We start from the raw sequence: 23,841 nt of genomic DNA, 5'->3' as shown, positions 1-23,841 counted from the left end.
CACAGGGGCCAGCCTGGATCCAGGACTCCTGTTGGGCTGAAGGCTACCTCAGCACTGTGGCTTTCCTGAGGACTTTGCCAGTCCTCAAATCCACGCCTCTCTCTACTTGAGATGAGCCTCAGCCACAGCCTCACCGACTTTGGCCACAGCTCAGCGGAAGGATCTTGTCTGTATCCACAGGCACAGAAATAGCTGTGAAGCAGTGGTTTCCAAAGCAAGCCTCAGCCTTACTGTGTGCCATGCACTGTGCAGGGCTAGGCTGTCTGACGGGGTTTAACGCTGGTCAGTCCCCACTTAAAGGATTTCATGACCTAGCAGCAGTTTGGTTAGCCACCGGGCTCCTTGAGCCCTGGAAGTATTGAAGGTGGAGAGTAAGAGAGACATGGAGTGAGGTCTCTGTCTCAGCCCCCTCCCTCCGCAGGAAATGCTCAAGCCTTTGAACAGCCCCTTCGTTCGGTCACTCCAGATCTTTCTTGGTGATCCATCCTGTCCTGTCCTGGTCGCTGTGCTGGGAGCCCTCAGCACAGCCCCCTGCGAGGGAGTCACATGTAAAGTTGCCCCTCCCACTGAGGTGCAGTGGGGCCCAGAGAGGCTACATTGGAGGGGAGGGGAGGGGCCGGGCCTTGCAGACCTTGCTGGTGGTAGTCCCTATGGTGGGCACGGGCCCATGGTAGTGAACCTGAGTGACGGGGGTTTTGAATTCCCCAATTTCAAGGCAGCAAGGCCAGGCGTAGACTAGGACTGAGGCAGGGGGTGGGTGCGAAATTACCCAGTGTCAGAGGGAAGGATTTGCTGAGCCCAGAGCCTAGGGAATGAAATAGGAGGGAAGCCCACTACAAAAGAGGGCTCTGCGGTTGGGAGCTTTAATTTGCATATAGACAATTGATGCTAATTGCAAATCATTCTTATCTGCTCATTAGAGCCGGTTCCTGAAGTTTTCTCCTAGGCAACCAGGCTTTACTGTGGAACAGCATTTCCCAAAATGGGGTGCTTGAGGGGATTTGGATGGTTGGGGGAGGAGGATGTGTTCTCTTAAATGGATATATGTTTGCTTTAATGAAGGTTAGGGAGAAGCATTTCCAACCCAGCCCTAGTGCAGAGATACTGCCTCCGGGCCAGTGAAGGACATAAATGAAACCGTATTCACAGGGGCTGAGAGTGTAGGCTCCATACTGCCCGCCCTCTGCCAGGCCTGGCGAGTACTGGACCTCTCTGGACCACAGTGTCGTCATCTGTGGAACTGGAGTTGAAGCATAAACCTCTCATAAAGACGTGGGCATCACAGGAGCCCTTAGAGCGGCGCTTAGGAATGAGCCTCAAGTCTGCCCATCATTCAGTTCATGGTCCCAAAGCCCTCCCTCCAACTAAGACAGCCTCCCCTGGACCCAGCTCTGGGCACACAGCAGTGACTGAGGCAGCCCCAAACCTGCTCTTTGCGGAGCTCCGTCACCGGGCTGCGGTGTGATCAGGAAGGCACCAGCAGAGGCATCTGGAGGAGGCACCAGGACTGGGGAAGCCAGAGGAGAGGCCTGACCCAGCGTGGGAGGGGCTTCCTGGAGGGGAGTCTGAGCTGGCCAGAGAAATATGGAAGGAAGCGTGTTCCAGACAGGGACTGTAGCAGCTTCCACCTTCAGTCCTACCCCACCTCACTCCACAAGGCTTTCCACAATTTCCCATTTCAGTAGAAACAAATTCGCAGACAGTCCTTGAGCTGTCTGCGTGGGGCCAGACCTGGGCTACATGGACAGCCTTCCCATTGTGGCCAGCCTGCAGCTGCCCTCAGACCGTGTAGCCCAGCAGCCTTCTGTCCTCTGCCGTCCTCTTAGGCCAAGATAAAATGACAGCCTGCTGCCCAACTCAGCCCCAAACAGGCCCGGCACAGCACTCACTCAGTAACTGTCCCTGTCTAGCTCCACGCACTTCGTAGCGTGCAACTTTGCTTTTATCTGTGCAGCAAGCATCTGTTGTGGGCCAGACCCTCTGCTGGCACTAGAGTCAAGTGGACAGGACCCTGGCTGTGGGTGACCAAAGTCATGAATGTTGCGCTAAGGGACAGCCTGCAGGAGAGACCCAGTGAGATCTGAGTGGGTTTGGTACAGGGCCAGAGAGGGTGTCTAATCGAGCCTGGACAGTAGGGGTGATGTCCTTGAGAGGGGTCACTTCTGCCAAGGAGGAGAGGGGGACGGATGGGGAGCAGGGAGTGGGGAAGGGGAAAGAGGTTTTGTTACCGGAGAATGGCAGGGTTCTTGTCTTCACGCAAGAAAGAATTCAGGCGTGAGACAGAGAGTAGTGGAAAGTAAAAGTAGCAAAGTTTATTAGGGAAGGGACATCCGTAAGAACGGATGGGCACCTCTCCAGAGAGAACCAGAGAGAGAGCGCCCAGTCGCTTGGACTGGGGGAGAGCGGGGTTACATGGTTGAGTGGAGAGAGTACACCTGGCCAGGCCAGGTGGGCGGCTCAGCAGAGAGGCAGAGGGCTGAGCGCGCAGTCCGGTTGAGGCCAGGGGTTTTTAAGGAGATGGATCTCTGTCTTCACACATATCCTCCTGAAACAAAGATTTTATGGATGTAAATATTAAGAAGCTCCTATCTGAGTTTTCCCCTAAAGATATCAGACAGGAGGAAGCCTAGCTGGCGCAATCCTAACCCAGGATCCGGAGCAGGTCCTGAGCAAGGTATTTGAAATGCAGATACTGGGCTCATCTAGAAGATTGTGGAAGATTGTCAGGCAGAAGGGGCGGGGACCCCCACCTCTCAGGTTATCGGGTAGGAGGGGGCAGGGCAGGATGCGAACACTGGGCTGCCCCTGAAACGTTATTGGGACGACTTTGAGATGCAGATGCAGATGCTGGACAGAGATGTCTTTAGGCCTTTGTCACATACTCATATGCTCATATCTGACTTCCTACCTAACAGTTTCAGGGGGCCTGATGAGATATTCTAGATCTGGGGTGGTATTATGTGGGTGTTTGCATTGTAACTGTCCATCAAATTGTGTTTTTGTGTGTGTTGTACACTTGGCTGTCTGTAGGCTATTTTACAATTTTAGAAACAAGGGAAGGGCCGGCACCATGGCTCACTTAGCTAATCCTCCGCCTGCGGCGCTGGCACCCCAGGTTCTGGTCCCGGTTGGGGCGCCAGTTCTGTCCCGGTTACTCCTCTTCCAGTCCAGCTCTCTGCTGTGGCCCGGAAGGGCAGTGGAGGATGGCCCAAGTGCTTGGGTCCTGAACCCTTATGGGAGACCAGGAGGCACCCGTCTCCTGGCTTCAGATCAGCGCAGCACCGGCCGTGGCGGCCATTAGGGGAGTGAACCAATGGAAGGAAGACCTTTCTCTCTGTCTGTCTCTCTAACTGTCTGTAACTCTCTATCTCTCACTGTCTAACTCTACCTGTCAAAAAGGAGGGGGAAAGATGGAGTCAGGAGAGATATACCTCTCATAAGAGAGACTGGCATGTGCAAAGGCCCTGAGGTGGGGGAAGAGTGGCCCCTTGACTCAAAAGTAGAAATTGAGCAGCTGACAGAAGATTGGGGAGGGGGCTGGCATTATGGCATAGCAGATAAAGCTGCCACCTGCAGTGCCGGCATCCCATATGGGCACTGGTTCAAGTCCCGCTGCTCCACTTCTGATCCAGCTCTCTGCTATAGCCTGGGAGAGCAGTGGAGGATGGCCCAGGTCTTTGGGCCCCTGCACCCATGTGGGAGACCCGGAAGGAATTCCTGGCTCCTGGCTTCAGATCAGCACACTTCCGGCCATTGCAGCCAATTGGATGGAGGATCTCTCTCTCTCTCTCTCTCTCTCTCCGCCTGCCTCTCCTTCTTTCTCTGTGTAACTCGGTGGCCTTTCAAATAAATAAATAAGTCTTTAAAAAAAAGAACATTGGGGAGGGTCAGAGTGGGCTCCGTTATGGAGTTTGGATTTGATCCGAAGTGCAGTGGAGGACAGCAGAAGGACAGTTTCAGAGGCTGGGTAAGGTGGGCGGACAGATGATGCTGGGGGCGCGGCAGGGCCAAGTCTCGGGGAAGGGGCTGCAGCCGAGATCTGAGTGAGGAGGATACGGACCTGGACCCCGGAAGTCAGCAGCTGTGGATGTTTGAGCAGGCGGCATGGCCAGGGTGTCAGAGGTGGGGACACACCCTGGTTCTCAGACCGAGTCCATGAGCCGTGTGAGAGCCCAGGCAGCTGCTGCAGAAGGGAGCACTTAAGATTCAGTGAGAGGAGGAAGGCTGGGCGCACGGGCCAGAGAAAGGCACTGTTCTCACGTTCACTGTCAACATCATCCACTGTGTGCCAGGCTGGTCTAGACTCTGCCCTACAGCCGAGAGAAAGCTGAGGGCCCCCTTGTGGAAGTGACATTCTCCTGGGAAGTAAAGGCCAGCAGACAACCACGTCACATGCCAGGTGGCAGTGAGAGCTGGGGGTGGTGGGGGAGAACCAGTCCTGGTGCGGGCTCCCAGAAGGCCTCTGGGAGGAGGTGACAGATTGTAGGAAGGAAGGCGTGACCCAGCAGTGGAAGCCGCAGACGCCAGGACTGGGGGGATGAGCCCATGTGCAGTGCCCGGGGAGAGGTCAGGGGCCCAAGTGGGTGGACCTGGAGGCTGAAGGGGAGAGTGACAGGAGGTCAGCTGGGCCCGGAGGGCAGGGGCCTGGCTCTGGTGGGCCTGTTGACTGTGATTAGGTGCTGGAATTTGATTCTGAGAGATGTGGGAGCCGTGGGAGACTCTGGAGCATATATTGTGACTTAAGCTTTCAATAGAGCACTCTGGAGAAGTGGAGGAAAGAGGGAGGGTGGAGGGCAGAATTCACAGGCTGCCAGAAAAGGGACGGGCCCTGCCATGCCCATGCCGAGCCCCCCCCGCCCCGGGCTCCAGCCCATGCCGTGGAAGCGCTGTAGCCTGTAGTAGCTTGTGCCCACCGATGACTTCAGTGACTTCACAGACACTCCCCCCAGACATTCGTCATGGGAGCCCAGCTGCCAGGCGCACTTCCAGGCGCCAGTGCCTGCTGCGGGCACCGCAGTGGGCTGAGTGATCCCAGGCGGGCAGCCACCTGGCCCCCTGCCCTCTCCTGAGGCAGTGCGCGCTCCAGAGCTCTCCGGGTTTCCAGAGCAATTTGTCAGGGCCATTTAGGGGCAGTCAGAGGCGCCCCGCCCCGTGCAGAGCTGACGCAGCTGAGCGTTCCCAAGCAGGCAAGAAGCACATGACCTTGCTTTCCTGGGCTGTGCCAGGAGTCTCCGGCTTACAGTCCGGGGGCACAGCCCTGAAAAGTAATCTGGGGGGCCTTGGTATCCACTGGGGCCCGCCTGCCCGTGTCACACATGACAAAAACCTACTCAGAGAGATAGTCAGCCATGGGAGAGGGACGTAGGCCGTCTCCTAGTACTCACGGCATTGAGGGAGCCATGCAAAGGCCCTGAGGTAGAAACGGAGGTAGAAATTTCTGGTGTGTTTGAGTAACAGTTTCCACATGGCTGGAACAGTGAGGGAGAGGACACGTGGAGAAGCTGAGGGCAGAGAGGAGATGGGGCAGGTGGTATGGGACCTTGTGGGAGGGCTCTGGCTCTTACCGTGAGTGGACTGGACCACGGGGTCCTGATCTGGCTCATGTGTTCATACTGTTGACGAGGCTGAGAGGACAGAGGAGGAGGTGAGGAGCCCAGGGCAGCAGCCGGTGGAGGTGACAGTGGTTGGCCAAGTGTTTACCCCATATCCATCCTCTGCTTCCACTCCCTGAAGACCTGTGGCTCCTGCTCCTTAGCACAAGGGACAGTGTAACCACTCTGTGGCTCCCATGCCAGAGAGCGATAATTCCAGCCATGTGCAGGGACCAGCCCTCAGGCCCAGAGTCAGACATCAGAGGGGCAGCACGGTCGGTCTATCCCTTAGGGCCAAGTGGCCAGGGCCCTGTAGAGTCCCAGCCCAGGCGTATGGGTCAGCGGCGTTCTCCCGGGCTCTGCCTCTGTCCAGATGCACCTCTGCCACTCACCAGCATTGTGCTCTCAGACTCCGCATTTCTCTGAGCCTCAGTTTCCGTTTCTGTAAAATCGGGAGAGAATGGGATCTGTGGTTTAAGGTTGTAAGAATGAACAGCTGAGACCATGAATTTAAAGAACTTAGCACAGGACCTGAGATACAGCTGGAGTTCAAAAATACCAACTGCTGTTACATGTTCTTTTCATTTGTTGCGTGTTTACTGTTACGGTTGTCCCCAGTGAGAGCACAGGGTGGTAATCAAAAGCATCCTGTCTTGAGCCAGGCTGCCTAGGTTTGCACCCAGCTCTGTCCCCTGCTAGCGATGATCTCTGGGGCAAGTTGGGTTCTCGCTGGCTCTGTTACCCCACCTGAAACATGGGAGAGGTTCCTGCCTTGGGGGTGGCTAGGACCACTAAATGAACTGATACCCATAAAATGCTGAGGACAAGGCCTGCCCACGCCCATGGGGCCATCAACAAAGCCACTGCCCTTGCTCCTGAAGGCAGGGACTACAGCTCACTCCCCTGTAGTCACGCTGTTACCCACTTGGGACCACCCATCCAGCCCCCATCTGAGGCTCCAGGGCTGGATGCACTGAAAGCATTTTATACCCTCATGCAGCTCATGGGATTTCTCTCCCTTTCTCATAGTTATTCAACTTTTTTTTTTTTTTTTGTAAGTGTAAAACCATTTACTTTGACAAAATCTTAAATGACTCCTAAGACATTAGGACAGATAAATGCGCAACCTGTCTGGTTGAAGATGGGGGTGTAGAGCAAGATGCCCCCTCTTAACACATACACTCCTGTCTGAGTCTGGAGCCTGGGCTTTTACTTTTATTTCTTAAAGATTTACTCATTTGAAAGGCCAAATTACAGAGAGGGAGTGACACAGAGAGAGGTCTTCCATCTGCTGGTTCACTCCCCAGATGGCTGCAACAGCCAGGAATGGGGGCATGGTCTGTTTTCCTCCCTTTATCATGGGCATGGTCAAGGTCCGTTAAATTGACTAACATATGTATGTCCATATATATATATATATATATATATATATATGTTTTTTTAAAGAAACAAAAAGGAGAGGTCAACACTGTGACCTTGTAGGTTAGGCCTCTGCCTGTGGCACCAGCACCTCATTTGGGTACCAGTTTGAATCCTAACTGCTGCTCTTCTGATCCAGCTCCCTGCTAATGTGCCTGAGAAAGCAGTGAAAAATGGCCCAAGTACTTTGGCCCGTGCATCCACACGGAAGACATAGAAGAAGCTTCTGGCTCCTGGCTTTGAATCAGCCCAGCTCTGGCCGTTGCAGTCGTTTAGGAAGTGAACCAGGAGATGGAAGACTTCTCTGTCTCCCTCTCTCTCTCTGTAACTCTGCCTCTCAGATAAGTAAATAAATCTTAAAAAAAAAAAAAAAGAAAAAATGGAATCATGCTTTGCACATGTCTTGGTGTCTTGTTAAGACAGAGTGACAAAAAAATTTTAAAAGAGTGACAGGGAGAGATGGAAAGAGACAGATCTCCATCTGCTGGTTCACTCCCAAAGCCAGGAGCCAGGAACTGCATCTGGATCTCCCACATGGGTGACAGGAACCCAGGTACTTGGGCCATCCTCTGTCACCTGTCAGGCACCTCAGAAAGCTGGCTCAGAAATGGAGGTGGGGTCCATCCCAGGTGAGTGTCCCAAATGGTGGCTTAACCTGCACCGCAGTACCCACCCCATGCCTTGTGTCTGTCCTCTTCCATAAATAAAAACCCACCTGGCTGCACAGTTCCTGCTTCTATGGATATACTTGGAGCTACCTATTTGCTCAGGCCATGGTCAACTTTTTTTTTTTTTTTTTTTTTTTTTTTTTTTTTTTAAGATTTGTTTGTTTATTTGAAAGGCAGAGTTAGAGATCTTCCATCTGCTGGCTCCCAAGTGGCCACAACAACCAGGGCTGGGCCAGACCGAACACATTACAACATAGTGCCTGCCCCTCAATTTTCCTTGATTGTGAACGGTACTTAGTAACCATCCTCACGTGCTTACGCGTACTTAGGCAGGCTTTTCTGTGTCATGGGTTTCTGAGAAGCCAGTGTTGGATGCCATTGATTGGCCAGATGCCACTGCCTCTTGTAGGAGACTTTCTGACCTTTCTCAGGATTATAAAGCCCATTCTCGATGTTTTACATTAAGCAACTCCCTGGACATCTCCCCAGCACTGCGTAACCTTTGCCCTGCTAATAAGTGTTGTCAAACTGTAGAAGGCCTGTATAGTTGCTTTTTTAACCCAGTCTGATAATCTCTTCCTTATGATAGAAGTGTTTAATTCCTGTTCAGTGTTAGCTATTGATGATGGTTGGATTTGCATTTGTCATTTTGTGTGTATTTGTTTTCTGTATGTCTGCTATCTTCCTTACTCCTCCGAACTTCTATGATGCCTTACCCTGTGTTAAAGAAATGCAATTTAAGAACTGGCATTATGACACAGCAGGTTAAGCCACTGGTATCCCATATGGGTACCAGTTTGAGTTCCAGCTGCTCTGCTTCCAATCCAGCTCCCTGCTGATGTGCCTGGGAAAGCAGCGTAAGATGACCCAGCTGCTTGGGTCCCTGCCACGCATGTGGGAGATCTAGATGAAGCTCCTGGCTTCAGTCTGGCCCAGCCCTGGCCGTTGTAGCTGTTTGGGGAGTGCATCAGTATCTGTCTCTCCCTCTCATTCTCTAACTCTGCCTCTCAAGTAAATAAATAAATCTTTTGAAAGAGTTACACAGAGAAGGAGAGGCAGAGGGAGAGGTCTTCCATCCACTGGTCCACCCCCCAGTTAGCCACAACAGCTGGAGCTGGGCAGATCTGAAGCCAGGAGCCAGGAGTCTCCTCTGGGTCTCCCACATGGGTACAGGGGCCCAAGGACTTGGGCCATCTTCTACTGCTTTCCCAGGCCATAGCAGAGAGCTGGATTGGAAGAGGAACAGCCAGGACATGAACCGGTGCCCATATGGGATGCCAGCACTGCAGGCAGCAGCTTTACCCACTATGCCACAGCGCCAGCCCCATAGATTCTTTTTAAAAATACAATTTAGCATACCATTTGGATGCTGTTACTGATTTTGTTTTGCTGCTATAATACACATCTATCTGGGTAATTCAAGTTAATACTAACAATTCCAATAACATATAGAAACTTTTCTCCAATACAGCCTCGTTCCCTTCCCCTCCTTTGTGCTATTTCTGTCGTATGTTATATAGTCAACAATTTAGTGTTATCATTATTGCCTTATACAATCACGTCTTTAAGGAAGGAAGTTTTAACACAAATCAGACAGATCTGCAGCGTCCTTATTTTAAGTCATAAAGTTACTATCTTGAGCTCTTCATGTCTCCCTGTGGATTCAGGGTACCATCTAGAATCATCTCTCTCGGCCTGAAGACTTCTTTTATTATGCAGTATTGGGTAGATGTGCAAGCAACAAATTCTCAGCCTTTGTCTTCTAGGAACATCTTTGTGTTTCTCTCATTTTTCAAGAATAATTTTGCTGGAGGTGGAATTCTTGGTTAGCGGTTTTTTCTGTTCCATTCTGGTACTGAAGCTCTCCGGTGTGATGAACACTCCTTGTCTTGATGCTCTCAAGGTTTTTATCCCAGTGTTTGACTCTCAGCCGTCTTTCTAGATCGGAGTCTCTGCTGTATTTATCCAACTTGGAGTTTGTTGAGCTTCTTAAGATGTGTGCAGTAATGATTTCCATCCAATTTAGAATATTTTCAGCCATTATTTCTTCTAATCTTTCATTCGAAAGGCAGAGTCAGAGAGAGAGGGAAGAGAGATCTTCCATCCACTGGTTCACTCCCCAAATTACTGCAGTGGCTGAGACTGGGCCAGGCGGAAGCCAGGAGCCAGGAACTCCATCCAAGTCTTTGACATGGATGCAGGAGGCCATCTGCTGCTGCCTTTCCATGCGAACTAGCACCCGTAGGAGATGCCGGCGTCACAGGTAGAAGTTTAACCTGCTGTACCACAGTATCAGCCCCTCTTTTCTCCTTTGAAAACTTGTTGGGTTGACTTTGTGGTGTAGCAGGTTAAGCCTCTGCCTGCGACATCAGCGTTCTGTGTGGGCACTGGTTCAAGTCCCAGCTGCTTCACTTCCAATCCAGCTCCCTGCTAATGCACCTGGGAAAGCAGCAGAAGATGCCCCAAGTCCTTGGGCCCCTGAACCCACATGGGAGACCTGGAAGAGGCTCCGGGTTCCTAACTTCAGCTGCTAGTGTTTCGGCCATTTGGGGAGTGAACCAGCAGATGAAAGATCTCTTTCTCGGCCGGCACCACTGCTCACTAGGCTAATCCTCTGCCTGTGGTGCCAGCATCCCCAGTTCTAGTCCCGGTTGGGGCGCCGGATTCTGTCCTGGTTGCTCCTCTTCCAGTCCAGCTCTCTGCTGTGGCCCGGGAAGGCAGTGGAGGATGGCCCAGGTGCTTGGCCCCTGCACCCACATGGGAGACCAGGAGGAAGCACCTGGCTCCTGGCTTCAGATCGGCGCAGTGCCGGCCGTGGCGGCCATTTGGGGAGTGAACCAACAGAGGGAAGACCTTTCTCTGTCTCTCTCTCACTGTCTATAACTCTACCTGTCAAATAAGTGGAAAAAAAAAAAAAGGAAAAACTTGTCATGGAGGCTGGCACTGTGACGTAGTAGGTAAAGCCACTGCCTGTAGCTCTGGCATCCCATATGGGCGCCAGTTTGAGTCCTGGCTGCTCCACTTCTGATCCAGCTCGCTGCTAATGTGCCTGGGAATGGCCCAAGTCCTTGGGCCCCTGTCACCCAAATGGGAGACCTGGAAGAAGCTCCTGGCTTCGGACCACTCAAGCTCTAAGCATTGCGACCATTTGGGGAGTGAACCAGCAGATGGAATAACTGTCTCCCTCTTCCACTCTTTCTATGTAAGCTCTGCCTTTCAAATAAATAAATTTTAAGAAAAATGTGTACATTGATCCACTTGATGCTGTCCCAGAGGTTCTGCCCTGGAAGAATTTCCTTGTTTAGTTGGGGTTGGGGAAGCTGAGAGCAGGCAGGGAAGCCCCAGAGCTAAATGCCACCATTCAGCAGTTTTTCCTGCATAAATGTTCCTCACATCCTTATATGTCTTTGATCCATTTTCAGAGTGCTGAGAGGTTTTTTTTTTTAATATTTATTTATTTATTTATTTGAGTGACAGAGGCAGAGGCAGCGAGAGAAAAAGAGAGGTCTTCCTTCTTCTGTTTCACTCCCCAGATGGCCGCAACAGCCAGAGCTAGGCCAATCTGAAACCAGGAGCCAGGAGTTTCTTCCAGGGCTCCCATGCAGGTGCAGGGGCCCAAGGACTTGGTCCACCTTCTGCTGATTTCCCAGGCCATAGCAGAGAGCTCGATCAGAAGTTGAGCTGCCAGGACTCAACCCGGTGCCCACGTGGGATGTCAGCACTGCAGGCAGCAGCTTTACCCCCTATGCCACAGTGCAGGCCCCCAAGAGGTTTGACTTTTGTTCTCTGGGTACAGGATTTGTGTCTCCTCATTTAACCACAGTCAAAAGTTCCATCCTTTGACTTTGCTATATTAACCTTCAAGAAGGTTTTAGTAACTTAAACATGCAGAGTCTATGTTTGCCCATTGGATACCCCTGACTCTAAGAGGAGAATTGGAATTTTATAAAAATGTTTCAGAAGTTGATTTGCTGCAGTGAGGCGAGCAGTTGAGTCCACAAGAATTGGGTCTGACAGCACTAGGTTTTTGGTTGCCGTAATTCAACAAGCATCCAGCATTTGGAATCTCAAGTGGTGGGTTTAGATTATCAGCTGGCATGATGTCTGACGCTCAGAAGATAGGGGAATGATAGGCTACATCTGGCAAGATACATTTCAAGTGAAAAGTACGGAACCGTGTATTCACATGGTCCCCATTAAGTAAAACAGCTGTTTGTCCACAGAAGTCTCCTGTCCCTTACAGTCCCCACAGCAGACTGTGGACCACGGGTACTTCGGGCGGGGCAGGCAGGCGGGACCCCACCTTCAGCTGTGGGGAGTGCACTGAGGAGTGGGGATGGCAGGTTTGGAGATGGACCTTTAGACCCCCTTAGAGGAACCAGATGTAGCCCCCCTTCTCCTGACCCGTATAGGCTCCGTGTTGGAATTTTCCTCAGCGGTAATGTACTTGTGTGTCTCTTGTGTAAATGAACTTTGTTTTGTTTTTACTTTGCAGTGAGATGGGCTCGCGGGCTGCCTACCCGGCTCAGGTTTACAAAACTGCCAGCGCAGAGACTCCCCGGCCCTCCCAGCTGACCCAGTCCAGCCCCTTCCAGCTCTCCACCTCCGTCCCCAAGTCCTTCTTCTCCAAGCAACCGGTGCGTAATAAGCACCCAACGGGGTGGAAGAGAACAGACGAGCCCCCACCACGGCCGCTCCCCTTCAGTGACCCAAAGAAGTAAGTACCTGGATGCCCAGTGAGGTGCTCACCAGAGCCAAGCCTGGCACCCCCGGGCAGGAGGAGGGTGGTGCCTCGAGCACTGCTTGAAAAGATCGCCCTGAACAAGACAGACGCCCCTCCCGTTGGTGGTGGGGTGACGGACAGTAGATGGGAGTGAATAAGAAAAGCACACAGCAGGTCAGATGCTGCTGAGCATGGTGCCGTGTCTGGGTGAAGAACATTCCAGGCAGAGGGAATGGCAGCTGCGGAGACCGAGAGGTGGGAGCGTGCTTGGCTTGTGGGAGGAAGGCCGTTGTGGCTAGAACAGTGTGAGCGGGGAAGAGGGTTGTGAGACAAGGCCAGAGTGGGCAACAGGCACAGATCGGGCTCTTGTAGGACTTGGGCATCTGCTTAAAGTGATGTGGAGCCCCAGGACAGTGTGGGCCAGAGGGTGGGTGTGATCCACACTGGGTGTCCACGGGGTCCCTGTGGCTGCGTGTAGAGGATAGCCTGGGCGGAGCAAGAGGAACGCTGTCACGGTCCAGGCAGGAGGCCAGGCTGGCGCCCAAGCGCGGGGCTCAGGGGGAGGAGGAGTCAGTTCAGGAGAGCTGAGCCGAGGCAGGAGCTGGCAGGTTGTGTCTGTTAGAAGGGAGAGAGGGTGCAGGGGACACCGGGTGTCGAAGCCTGAGCCGAATGTGTTAGGCCGGCACCCAGGCAGAGGCACCGAGGAGGCAGGCAGATCTGGAGTTGGAGGTCAGCCGAGGGCAACCTGGCCGAGCTGCGTGTGGCAGGAGAGGAGAGAGGGCTAGGACTGAGCCCGAGACCCTCAGTGTTGAGAGGGTCTGAGGAGGGGGCACTGCAGTGAGGGAGCGGAGCCCGAGGCCACAGACCAGGAGGGGTCTGCTTGGTGGAGCCCGAGAGCTGAGTGCAGAGCTGGGCTCAAAGAGGCCCCGCAGGCCCAGGAGCAAAGAGGAAGGCAGAACCGAGGCCACCGTGTAGGCCGTCGAGTGAGGCGTCTCACTGAACTGTGGAAGTGAGGGCAGGAGTCCACAGTCAAGAACGGGTGTTCTAAGGTCTTCCATGCATCCATTCACTGAATCCTCACAACAGCTCCGTGAGATGTATCGGTTACTCTGCACAGTTTTTTAAAGATTTATTTATTTATTTATTTATTTATTTATTTATTTATTTATTTATTTGAAAAGCACAGTTAGGGAGGGAGGGAGAGACAGATTTTCCATCTGCTGGTTTGCTCCCCAAATGGTTGTAATGGCTGAAGCTGGGCCAGTCTGAAGCCAGGAACCAGGAGCTTCTTCCCAGTCTCTCAGACAGGTGCACAGGCCCAAGCACTTGGGCCATCTTCCGCTGCTTTCCCAGGCACATTAGCAGGGAGCTGGACTGGAAGTAGAGCAGCCAGGACTCGAACCAGCGCCCACGTGGGATGCTGGTGCCACAGGCAACAGCTTTGCTGCACCACATCAATGGCCCCTGCTCTCCACATTTTACAGACGCAACTGCCAAGGCCCACGGTTGCATCCCTGGTGAGGGATGGAGTTGGATCAGAGCCCAGAAGCCTAGGGCCCCTGTTTTGTTGGGTGAGAGGCTTCAGCGCTCCTCCATCTTGCTCTTTGTAATGTCTTTGTTCATCCCCTGGCTGGGATCATTCCAGTTTGTGGGTGAGCCAGAGTTCAGCGAGAGAGAGCAGGCTGTGTCAGGAGTGGAGCAGGCCTCCTCAGCGTCAGCAGCGACCATGCTGAGCTCACGCCTCACTGACAGCCCTAGGGGATTCTAAACTAGATTGCGATCGCACCCCTGGATAAAGCCTCAGAGACCGCGTCCAGGAGGGAGAGAGAAGGCCCATGGCTGCCGCGCACGCATTTTATACCACTCACGAGTGCCCAGACCCTGCCATATCTAGCCCCTCACCTCTCCGCCCTCGTTTCCCCCCATTTTCTCCTTCCTCTGCTCCAGTCATCCTGGCCTCTTGCGCTCCTGAGACTCACGCACCTCAGGGCCTTTGCACGGGCTGTTCCCACTCTTCCTTCAGTCACCTCGTGCCTGGTTCCATGAGGCCTTCCCAGCCTGAGATAGCCACTGCCATCGTTCTGTGTCACTTTACTGTGTTTCCTCCATGGGCGAGCTGGTGCCACTGTCTTGGTCACAAAGTACTTGTGACTTGCCTGGCACACGGTAGGTGCTCAGTGAGCATTGGATCTAGTTTGATCTTCTCTCAGCAGTAAGTAAAGCCCCCACTTTTCAGTGTGGTTGGAGAGTTGTGTCTGCTAAGCCCCAGTATGCTCCTGTGTGATCTCCAACCCGGCACCTCTGGCAGCCCCTCCCCTGTGTGCACAGCCGCCTCCACCTGGAATCCCTACCGGGCTCCTGGCTCACTCCTGCCCACCTACATTTTAACTGACACATGATCGCTATGCATTGATGTGATACAGTGTGATAAAAATACGGAGCGCTTCATGAATTTGCACGTCATCCTTGTGCAGGCGCCACGTTAGTATCTCCAATTTCGGTGTGTGTGCTGCCAAAGTGAGCACCTACCTGTATTAATTTGCCAGGGCTGCTGGAACAAAGGGCTCCAAACAGCAGAAATGCATTGTCTCACAGTTCTGGAAGCCAGAAGTCCAAGATCAAGGTGTGGGCGGGGTGGTTCCTCCTGACCATGTGACCCAGAGCCTGTTCACGCCTCTCTCCTGACTTGTGGTTTGCTGGCAGTCTTTGGCGCTCCCTAGTGTGTAGGTGAATTGCCCTAGTCTCTGCTTTCCTATTCACATGGCCTGCTGCCTGTGTCTGTGACTCTGTCCACATTTCCCCCGTCTGCAGGGACACCAGTCTACTAAGGTACAGCCCACCCTGGTGGCCTCATGCACTTGAGAGCCTCCATAAAGATACTTTATCCAAATAAGATCACATTCAGAGATACGGGGGTTAGGACTTGAACATATTTTTTGTGGAGGACACTTCCCCTAATAGCACCCCTCGGCTCTACTCAGGGGTGCGCCTTCCTTAGAGGAGCCCTCTCAGCCCCAAAGGAGGCTCAGCCCTGCCACCCACCCTCGTGCTGCGTCTGTGTTGGCAGGTCAGCTGGCTGCCTGGACTACCTGGCTTCCTCTCACCCTCACTGGACTGAGAGCTATGGGAAACAGGCTCCCTTAACCCACCCAGGCCCAACCCGTAGCAGGTGCTCAGAAAATATCCCTGGATGTATGACATCCCTGAACAAGCAGTACCCCTTGTGTCCCAGAGGAAGGGCCACTGTGTGTGTGTGTGTGTGTGTGTGTGTGTGTGTAGGAGCATGTAAACTAAGTACTGAGAACACTTGGAGATAGAGTTCGTGGTTCCTCATAATATTTATTAGTTGAGTTACATATATGCTTTTCAAATCAGGCACGTAAAACACGCATTGTTTTGTCCACACTCCCATTTTATTAAGCTATTTATTCACATTTTCCCTGAGAATTTTGGAGATAGTGTCTGTCATTGTTTGAGGCACTTTGGAGTCACCTGACCTAGTTTTCCAGAAAGTATCATTTTCACTGCTAGCTAAATTACCTGAGATAAAATGCTGTTTTAAACTCTGTGTATAGTGTTATCACTGAAGTTTGATCCCCAGGCATAAGAACTCATTTGCACTTGTATACCTTATTTCCTGGCATTTATCAGTACATACTCTGACACATGCCATCACAAGCCCCATCTTTACATCAATGTGTTTGATCCTCCCCGTAGAACAGTGAGGTATAGATGCTTTTCATCCCATTTCCCAGATGGGAACAATTGAGGTACCAAATGGCTGAAGCCCTTGCCTAGGTTCACTTGGTTTGCTGAGATTTGCTCATTGCATGTTCTGTCGGTTTTGTCACTTGTCCAGTGTCCCCAGGAATAGTTGCCAAATGTCCCTGCCTCCTTTGTTGTTGATTCTGGCCAGGGACCACTCAGGCATCCCAAACCACCATCGACTGAGGCTGTGTCCCCCAGAGGACACGGGAGCAAGGCGGTCTCCACCCGTGAGGTTTCACTTTGCAGTGGGGCTCACAGCTGGTGATGGTGGCAGCCAACATAGGGAGCTCCGCCTGTGCCCTCTCACCAGGCTGCTCCACTCAGGCTGTGTCAGCCTGGCCCCATCGATCCTCCCACCATGCCTACAAGAGGGATCTTGTGCTTAATCCCATTTCCAGATGAGGAAGCCGAAGCAGTGTGCCCACGGTCACCCAACTAGAAGCGAGAGACCCGTGAGATGGGGACAGAGGATCTCTCCCCGCAGGAGACTCCAGCAAAGAGCTGGCACCCAAGGCACCAGTGTGCAGGATTCCTGGCAGCAGTCCCTGGAGGAAACGCTCCCACCCTCCCCCTCATTTAGGTGCACCTCTGTTTGCTGAACAGAAGATGGAGTGAGCTAGCAAAGGACAGAACCTCTGTGCTGTGAGGACTGGCAGCAGGCAGGCCACTCGCAGGGAGGGCCAGGCAGCCTTGGTGCCCACTTCGTCCCAGGACTCACAAGTCCGTGGCCTGCCTGGACCCAGCTACAGGAGGGGCAGAAGAGCATGGAGGGTTCTTGTCAGCTCCTGGCCTCCTCCTCGAGCCCTCAGAGTCCATCTCTCTCTCTCTCTCTATTTTTTAAGATTTATTTATTTATTTTTATTTATTATTTATAATAAATAAATGGGCCGATCCAAAGCCAGGAGCCTGGGGCTTTTTCAAGGTCTCCCAAGTGGGTGCAGGGGCCCAAGGACTTGGGCCATCTTCTACTGCTTTCCCAGGCCACAGCTGGATTGGAAGTGGAACAGCTGACTACCGGCGCCCGTATGGGATGCCGGCACTACAGGCAGCAGCTTTTTACCACTACTCCACAGCGCTGGCCCCAGAGACCATTTCTTTAAACTTGGGGCAAGGTGGTCTCCACCTGTGAGGTTGATGTTTCAGCTGGGCTCACAGAATTAGTCCATGGGTGTGGGGGTTTCCAGGTGAGGGTGTGGCTGGGCAGCCAGGCTTCAGGCCTCCAGGCTGAGTGGGATGGAGAAGACTCGGTTGACTCCTAGAGAAGCAAGGATGGAGCCAAGAGGCTGGTCTAACTGAAGGCAGGCGCTGCCCCCTGTAGGCACTGGCTCTCTGATCATCCCGATCAGACTGGCAGGGCGGGCACAGTCAGGAGTGCACATCTTTTCTTAGGAGGATGGCTGCACTGATACCTCTTATCTCTGAGTGTTACAGGGTTGTCTAGACGCACACGTGTCAGGCCTTACCAGGGACCCAGGCCCATGGGAGCAGCTTCAGCCGTTGCCTCCAGGCCTGCCACACAGTGGAGCGGCGATTAGAAGGGCAAGGCCTCAAGCAGCCTCGTCCACGAAGGGAGACAGCCCTGCTCACACAGGCCAGGGAGGAGACGAGACGAAATAGCACAAGGGAAGGGCAGCCCCGGCGGAGAGAGGGAGCGCTCCGGAGGTGAGGGCTTTGTGGCTGCTGCTGTGGGCCACATCCTGGCTGCCCATCCGGAGGTGTCGGGAGCTCTGTGGAGTATCGGTGCCCTGGCCTGGAAGGGAAGGGTGGTGGTATAGCCTGCCTCTCCCGCTCACCACGAGGGCTAATGCGCTGGCCCCGGGTGAGTGCCCAGCTCAGAGCTGCACCCTGAGCGCTGCTGGCTTCACCCTGACTGATGGGGTAGCTCAGACCTTCAGGCAGATGTGTGTTCTGAGTGTACCCCGTTTCCCCGGCCACAGGGTGGAAAAGGTGGGGGTGCCTGCGTCGCAGAGGTGGTGTGAGGGCTCAGTGGGCCGAGGGCCTCTGGCAGCAAGTGACTGACCCTGGCATTCGGGCTCCCTCCTTCCTCGGTTAGGGATTCCCGGGTCACCGCTGGTTTCTCCCTGCCGTCCTTCCAGGAAAATCGACCTGCCACCCAGGGTGCAGCTCTGGCAAGCATCTTGCCAGCCACGTAGGCAGAACCCCCAGCTCAGTCAGGGTTATGACGATGCTAATTAGTTTAATTAGCCCAGGCCCAAGGGATCCACCCCAGCAAGAGGCCAGAATTCCAAGTTAGCTGGGATCAGAGCCAGCCAAGTGCGACCTGCTGGTTACCTTCCACTCTGGGCCTTCTGTCACAGGAGAAAGACGTCACTGCGGAGCACGCACATGGCACAGCAGTTGACGCCCTAGCTTGGGAAGCCTACATCTGTATTGGAATAGCTAAGTTCGAATCCCATTCCACTTCTGTTCCCAGCTTCCTGCTAAGCACACCCTGGGAGACAGCAGGTGATGGCTCAAGTGCTTGGGTCCCCGCCACCTGCGGGAGACTCGGGTTGAGTTCTAGGCTCCCAGCTTCAGCCTGACCCAGCTCCTACTGTTACGGGCATTTGGGGAGTGAATCAGCAGATGGAAACTTACTTTCTCTGCTCCTTATGATGTCTAATAAATAAAATTCTTTAAAATCTTTAAAAGTTTATTAATTTACTTATTTGAAGGGAGGAAGAGAAAGATGTTTCAAATGCTGGTTCATTGCCCACATGGCTATAAGAACCAGGTCTGGGCCAGACTGGAGCCAGGAACTCCATCTGGACCTCCCACGTGGGTGGCAGGGACCCAAGTACATGGGTCATTTCCACTGCCTTCCCAGGTGCATTAGCAGGGAGCTAACTGGAAATACAGCATCTAGGATTTGAACCAGTTCTCCAATATGGGATGCCAGCATCAGGAGCCGCTGCTAGCTGCACCACAGTGATGGCCCCTGGACATGTTTTTGTATCAGGTGCTCCGATAGGTACTGGATAGGAAAATTTCAGGGAAGATTATAGTAGAGATCTGTTCACCAAGAGGTTGCTGTTTTTCATTTTTTAAAAAATACTGCTGTTCTCTGGGCTCTAACTGCAGAGACTTCTTTGTAATTTTTCTCTTTCATCTTAAAGTAAGTTATTTAACTCCATGTTATGGCAAAACCCAAACTTAGACAACATGGACAAATCAGAGATTATGTCTAGTGTTGGTCAGAATGTTAAAGATGTTTCCTTCATTTTTTTAAAATATTTATTTTATTTATTTGAAAGAGTTACAGAGAGGTAGAGACGGACAAAGAGAGAAAGGTCTTCCATCCGCTAACTCACTCCCTAAATGGGCTCAACGGCCAGAGCTGAGTTGATCCCAAGCCAGAAGCCAGGAGCTTCTTCCAGGTCTGCCACGTGGGTACAGGGGCCCAAGCACTTGGCCATCTTTTGCTGCTTTCTCAGGTGCTTTAGCAGGGAGCTGGATCAGAAGTGGAGCAGCTGGGACTTCAGCCAGTGCCCATATGGGATGCCAGTGTTGTAGGCAGCATCTTAACTCACTACACCTCAACGCCAGTCCCTCAAATGAATCTTTATGAGGAGCGATGAGGCGCCTGCATGGGAGATGAGGGCAGAGAGGGGACAGGACAGACTGTGTCAGATTTCATGAGCTGCAGAAAGGTTAAGTTTTTAGTAACTGAATTTCCCACATATCCACCGGAGAAACGAGAGTTTGGTAAAGTCCAATAAGCCAACCCAAGCTGTATGTCAGTTTTGTTTCCTAAAAACAGTTTCCCACGACCCCTAAACCCTGCTTTGCTCACACGCCACGTCTGTAAGGAGTTCTCTGGGGCTGTGTGGGTGTGCCCCACCACCCTGGATCCCTTGTGTTGCCTCCCCACCCCGCCCCCAGCTCATGCCTGCTGCACACACAAGACCCCAGGAAGTACCCTGGACACACGGCACTGTGGGTTCACGCTGCCCTTTCTAAAGGAGAACTGCTGGGCCAGAGAGTGACCGCTTGAAAGTTTTCCACAGGTCGTTTTACAGCCTGATCAGGGGGAACGCCTGAGGACAATGCCCCTCTCTGTGTGCTGAAGGCCAAGCCTGCTTGCAGGGGATTCTGGGAAATGATCAAAATGGGAGGGGGAGGGGGAGTCCTTGCAGCTGGAGGTACCGTTACCCTTTGCAGTCTGTGTGTCGTCTTTCCATTTCTCCCTTTGACATCTAAAGCTTTTAATTTGCCCAGAGAACACAGTTCCCTGGTATCAGTGGAGCCGACTTCCGCTAGACCTGGAATTCTAATTTGGGGAGGAATATGACCTGACAAGAAAAGCCTGCCACCCTCTCTTCTGTCCTTTGTTGAAATCCCAAGGCAGGCAGCTGAGAAGGAGAGAAAGAAAGCGCAGACTTCAAAACCCGCAGGAGCCCAAGACGTCTTAGTTCTTCTCGGGCTCAAAGGCTGTTTCTCGCTCCTGAGCTCCGGAATGATGAAGTCTGGGTGTCGGCTTTTCTAAAGCTCGGTTTGGTGGTTGTTATTATTACCACACAGGACAGTGGTGAAATCAATTCAGACGGTTGAGAAGAATGAGCAGATGAAAAGTTAAGAGTCCCATCTTGCACCTCCTAATGAGGCTCTTACCTCCCAAAGGCAGTCACGGCTCGTCATCTGGAGGTTCTCTTCTGCAGAAGCGCACGTCTCCATCCAGGGCAGCGGGGCTCCATACGCCGCCCGCTCTTCCCGCCATCCCCTGGCAAGCTCAGCAGTGCGCCCAGGCTCTGTAGCCCGAGGCCTTGCTGTGACTCCTGGCTCCTCCATCCCAGGGCCGTGTGACCTGAGACAGGTGGCCTAACGCCACTGTACTTTCACTGCTTCCATCCATGACATGGGATACGAGCCGTGCTCAAGGCACGCAGCCATGGTGAGATCCGTGAGTTCATGTGTGTGTTGAGGGAGACCCAGACCTTGCACTGGTGTGGTTTACAGTTCCGGGCAGACAGACAGGAAAAGACAGACGATTGCAGGCTGCAGGAGCTGCTGACAGGAAAACGTGAGGGTAGAGGAATGAGTGAACGCCCGGCTTCAAAGCAGGGCCGTTGTTGCTTTAACCTCCGTGTGCCTCAGTTTCCTATCTGCAAGATGGGCATCATAATGAAAGTGGTGACTCCTTGTGTGATGAGCCCTTGTGACGGTGCCTGGGGCGCAGTGAGGGCTGTGCTGTTAGCTGCGATTACTTCCCTCCTGGAACTGGGAGCCATGCCTGCGGTCAGGGCCCAGCTGTCACCTGGGAAGTGAGGTTTGACCCAAAGGCTGGATGGGGGCACTGAGGGGAGGGCATGGAGCCAGCCAGCACTGAGCAGCTGGGAGGCAGGGCTGTGTACAGTTCAGGGTGCTGGGCTGTTCCATGTCAGGTGCTGGCCACGCACTTGGAAACAAAGCCCGCAACAACGCTGCGTGCTGAGTACGTTCCCTGGGTACTGGGCCCAGAGCAGGAGCGAGCAGAAGCAGGGCCCAGGCCCAGGGTTTCTGTTTTTAATCCAGGCTGTTCTGCAGTGGCCGTTGGACACTTGCGTTTTCTAGAAGGCAACATGGGGTAGGTTTGTGAATGCTGAAGAGGGGATGGGGATTGGAACTTCTGGGCCAGGAGGCCCAGCTGAGGAGTGGGGGTGGCAGCAGTCAGGAGGCTCCTGCCCCTCCCTGCTGAAGGGTCACGTGTCTCGTGTCTGGGTCCCCCCACCCCATGACGTGTAAGCTCTGGTACCCCATGTGACCAGTGAGGGAGACCCAGCAACTGGGCTTGGCACCCAGCGCTATCCATAGGGGCCCATCCCGCTTTTCTGTGGCTGGAAGCCCCATGGTCTGGGCCACCCTTGTCTCTTGCCTGAACAACCACAGGAACTTCTTTGCCATCTCTCTGTTCCCACTCTTGTCACAGACCCACTCTCCCACCCACCAGCCAGTATTCTGCCCCGCACCCAGCCTGAATCTCTCCAGAGGCCAATGAGGAACTAATACGCCAGCCCTGAGCCGGCAGAGGCTCCCCAGAGGCAGTCCCGAGTGCCACCTGCAGCTCATCAGTGGCCACTGGCTGTCCCTGTCCCTTCCTGGACCTCGCCTCCCACTGCTCAGCCCCTCGCCCCAACTCCTGTCACTCCTGAACCCCCCGTGGCCTCCACCTGAGTTCTTCTGCCATGTGGGTTCCTTCCTGTTCCCTCCAGGTGTCTGCCCAGGTGCCACTCCCTCCAAAGCGCCGGCCCCAGTCCCATCAATCCCCATCCCTTTTGAGCTGTATTTTCCCTCAAAACATGGCTTTTTGCTCATAAGAGGATGTCTCTCCGTCTCTCTTCATTCATTCAACGTTGGTCTCCCCTCCTTGCTGTCGCGTCCCCAGCGCCTGGCACAGGCACAGCTCAGAATAGGTTCTGAGTGGGTTCTAAGGAAACAGTGCGGGGAAAGCGTACGCCAGGCAGCGCTCCGTCACTCCCAGCAGGTGCAGTCACGAAGGCTGCAGGCTCGCCCGGGGGCAGCCAGCCTTCTGAAACCTACACAGCTTCGGAGAGCGGCTCAAGCCCCCCGAGACCCCTCTGACCCCAACACTGTCATTCCAGGCAGGTGGACGCGAACACCAAGAACGTCTTCGGGCAGCCACGCTTGAGGGCATCCCTCCGAGACCTGCGGTCCCCACGGAAGAACTACAAATCCACCATCGAGGACGACCTGAAGAAGCTCATCATCATGGACAACCTGGGCCCAGAGCAGGAGAGAGACGCAGGGGTACGTGCAGGGCGGCCCTCTCTGCCTGTGGCCACCGCCAGCTCTGATTGGGTGTCTGGATTGGTGGCCAGAAGTGAGGGCATCCTGTGAGGGACAGTCACCCTAGTCCCTGACCCAGGCGGCCCCAAGGGGGATTGATTCAGCAATAAAGGACTTCCTGCAGCTGGAGAGCCCTGGGGTGGGAACACCCCCATCCCTCCGAATCAAAGGGGCAGGAGGGTCCCCGGGGAAATCGAGGATGGGCACGGCCCTGGAGCCGACTTGCACCTCCTGTCCCTGCCTGGCCCTCGTTGGCCTGGTGGGCCCATGCACTCCCTCAGGGAGATGGACCGAGTTGTTCCTGGCTTAGGTCCCGCCAGCCCACAGCCCTGGGGGGGAGTGAACCCTTCTCTAGAGCCACGGGGTGGGGGCGGCCCACCAGTACCTGAGGCTGGCGAGGTAGGGAAGAGGAATCCCTACAGGAAAACGGGGCACCTTGATGAGAAGGAGTGGAAGCGGACCTAGCACAGGCCTCCGGGACCCGTGAGCCAGGCTGACCGTGCCCCACATCGTTCCCCTCTCTCGGCAGCAGTCGCCACAGAAGAGCCTGCAGAGGACACTGTCTGACGAGAGCCTGTGCAGCGGGCGCCGGGAGCCCAGCTTCGCCAACGCTGCCAGCCTGGAGCCAGGGCTGCCCAGCGACGTGCTCTTCACCAGCGCCTGCGCCTTCCCCGCCAGCACGCTGCCCGCCCGCCGCCAGCACCAGCACCCCCTCCCGCCCGGCGGTGGCGGCCCCAGCGCCATCCCTGCTGCGGGCAACGGCTTCCCGGAGAAGAAATGTGAGCTGGGCCCCCCTGGGCTAGGAGTTAGCCTGGGGAGGAGAAGTAGGGGACACCCAAGCGGGAGGATTGCCTGGAGGTCAAAGACAGGAGGTCACCCGTGTTGGGTC

The 23,841-nt window shown here is 53.9% G+C and overlaps 1 protein-coding gene across 3 annotated transcripts in view; it reads left to right on the top strand.

Annotated features, from left to right (window-relative positions):
- The window catches only part of SIPA1L3 (signal induced proliferation associated 1 like 3), a 244,468-nt gene that overhangs the window by 205,924 nt on the left and 14,703 nt on the right, over positions 1-23,841 (top strand). For 2 of the 3 annotated variants that reach the window (XM_008257241.4, XM_002711497.5), the window contains exons 16-18: positions 12,174-12,395; positions 22,748-22,913; positions 23,482-23,731. In XM_008257241.4, coding sequence (XP_008255463.2) covers positions 12,174-12,395; positions 22,748-22,913; positions 23,482-23,731 — 638 coding nt within the window. The remainder of the gene's footprint in view (positions 1-12,173; positions 12,396-22,747; positions 22,914-23,481; positions 23,732-23,841) is intronic. The other variant, XM_008257242.4, reaches the window with a different exon arrangement.

The sequence above is a fragment of the Oryctolagus cuniculus genome, chromosome 18 (assembly GCF_964237555.1).
Source record: "Oryctolagus cuniculus chromosome 18, mOryCun1.1, whole genome shotgun sequence".
NCBI lineage: Eukaryota > Metazoa > Chordata > Mammalia > Lagomorpha > Leporidae > Oryctolagus > Oryctolagus cuniculus.
This window is presented reverse-complemented; position numbering and strand designations above follow the sequence as displayed.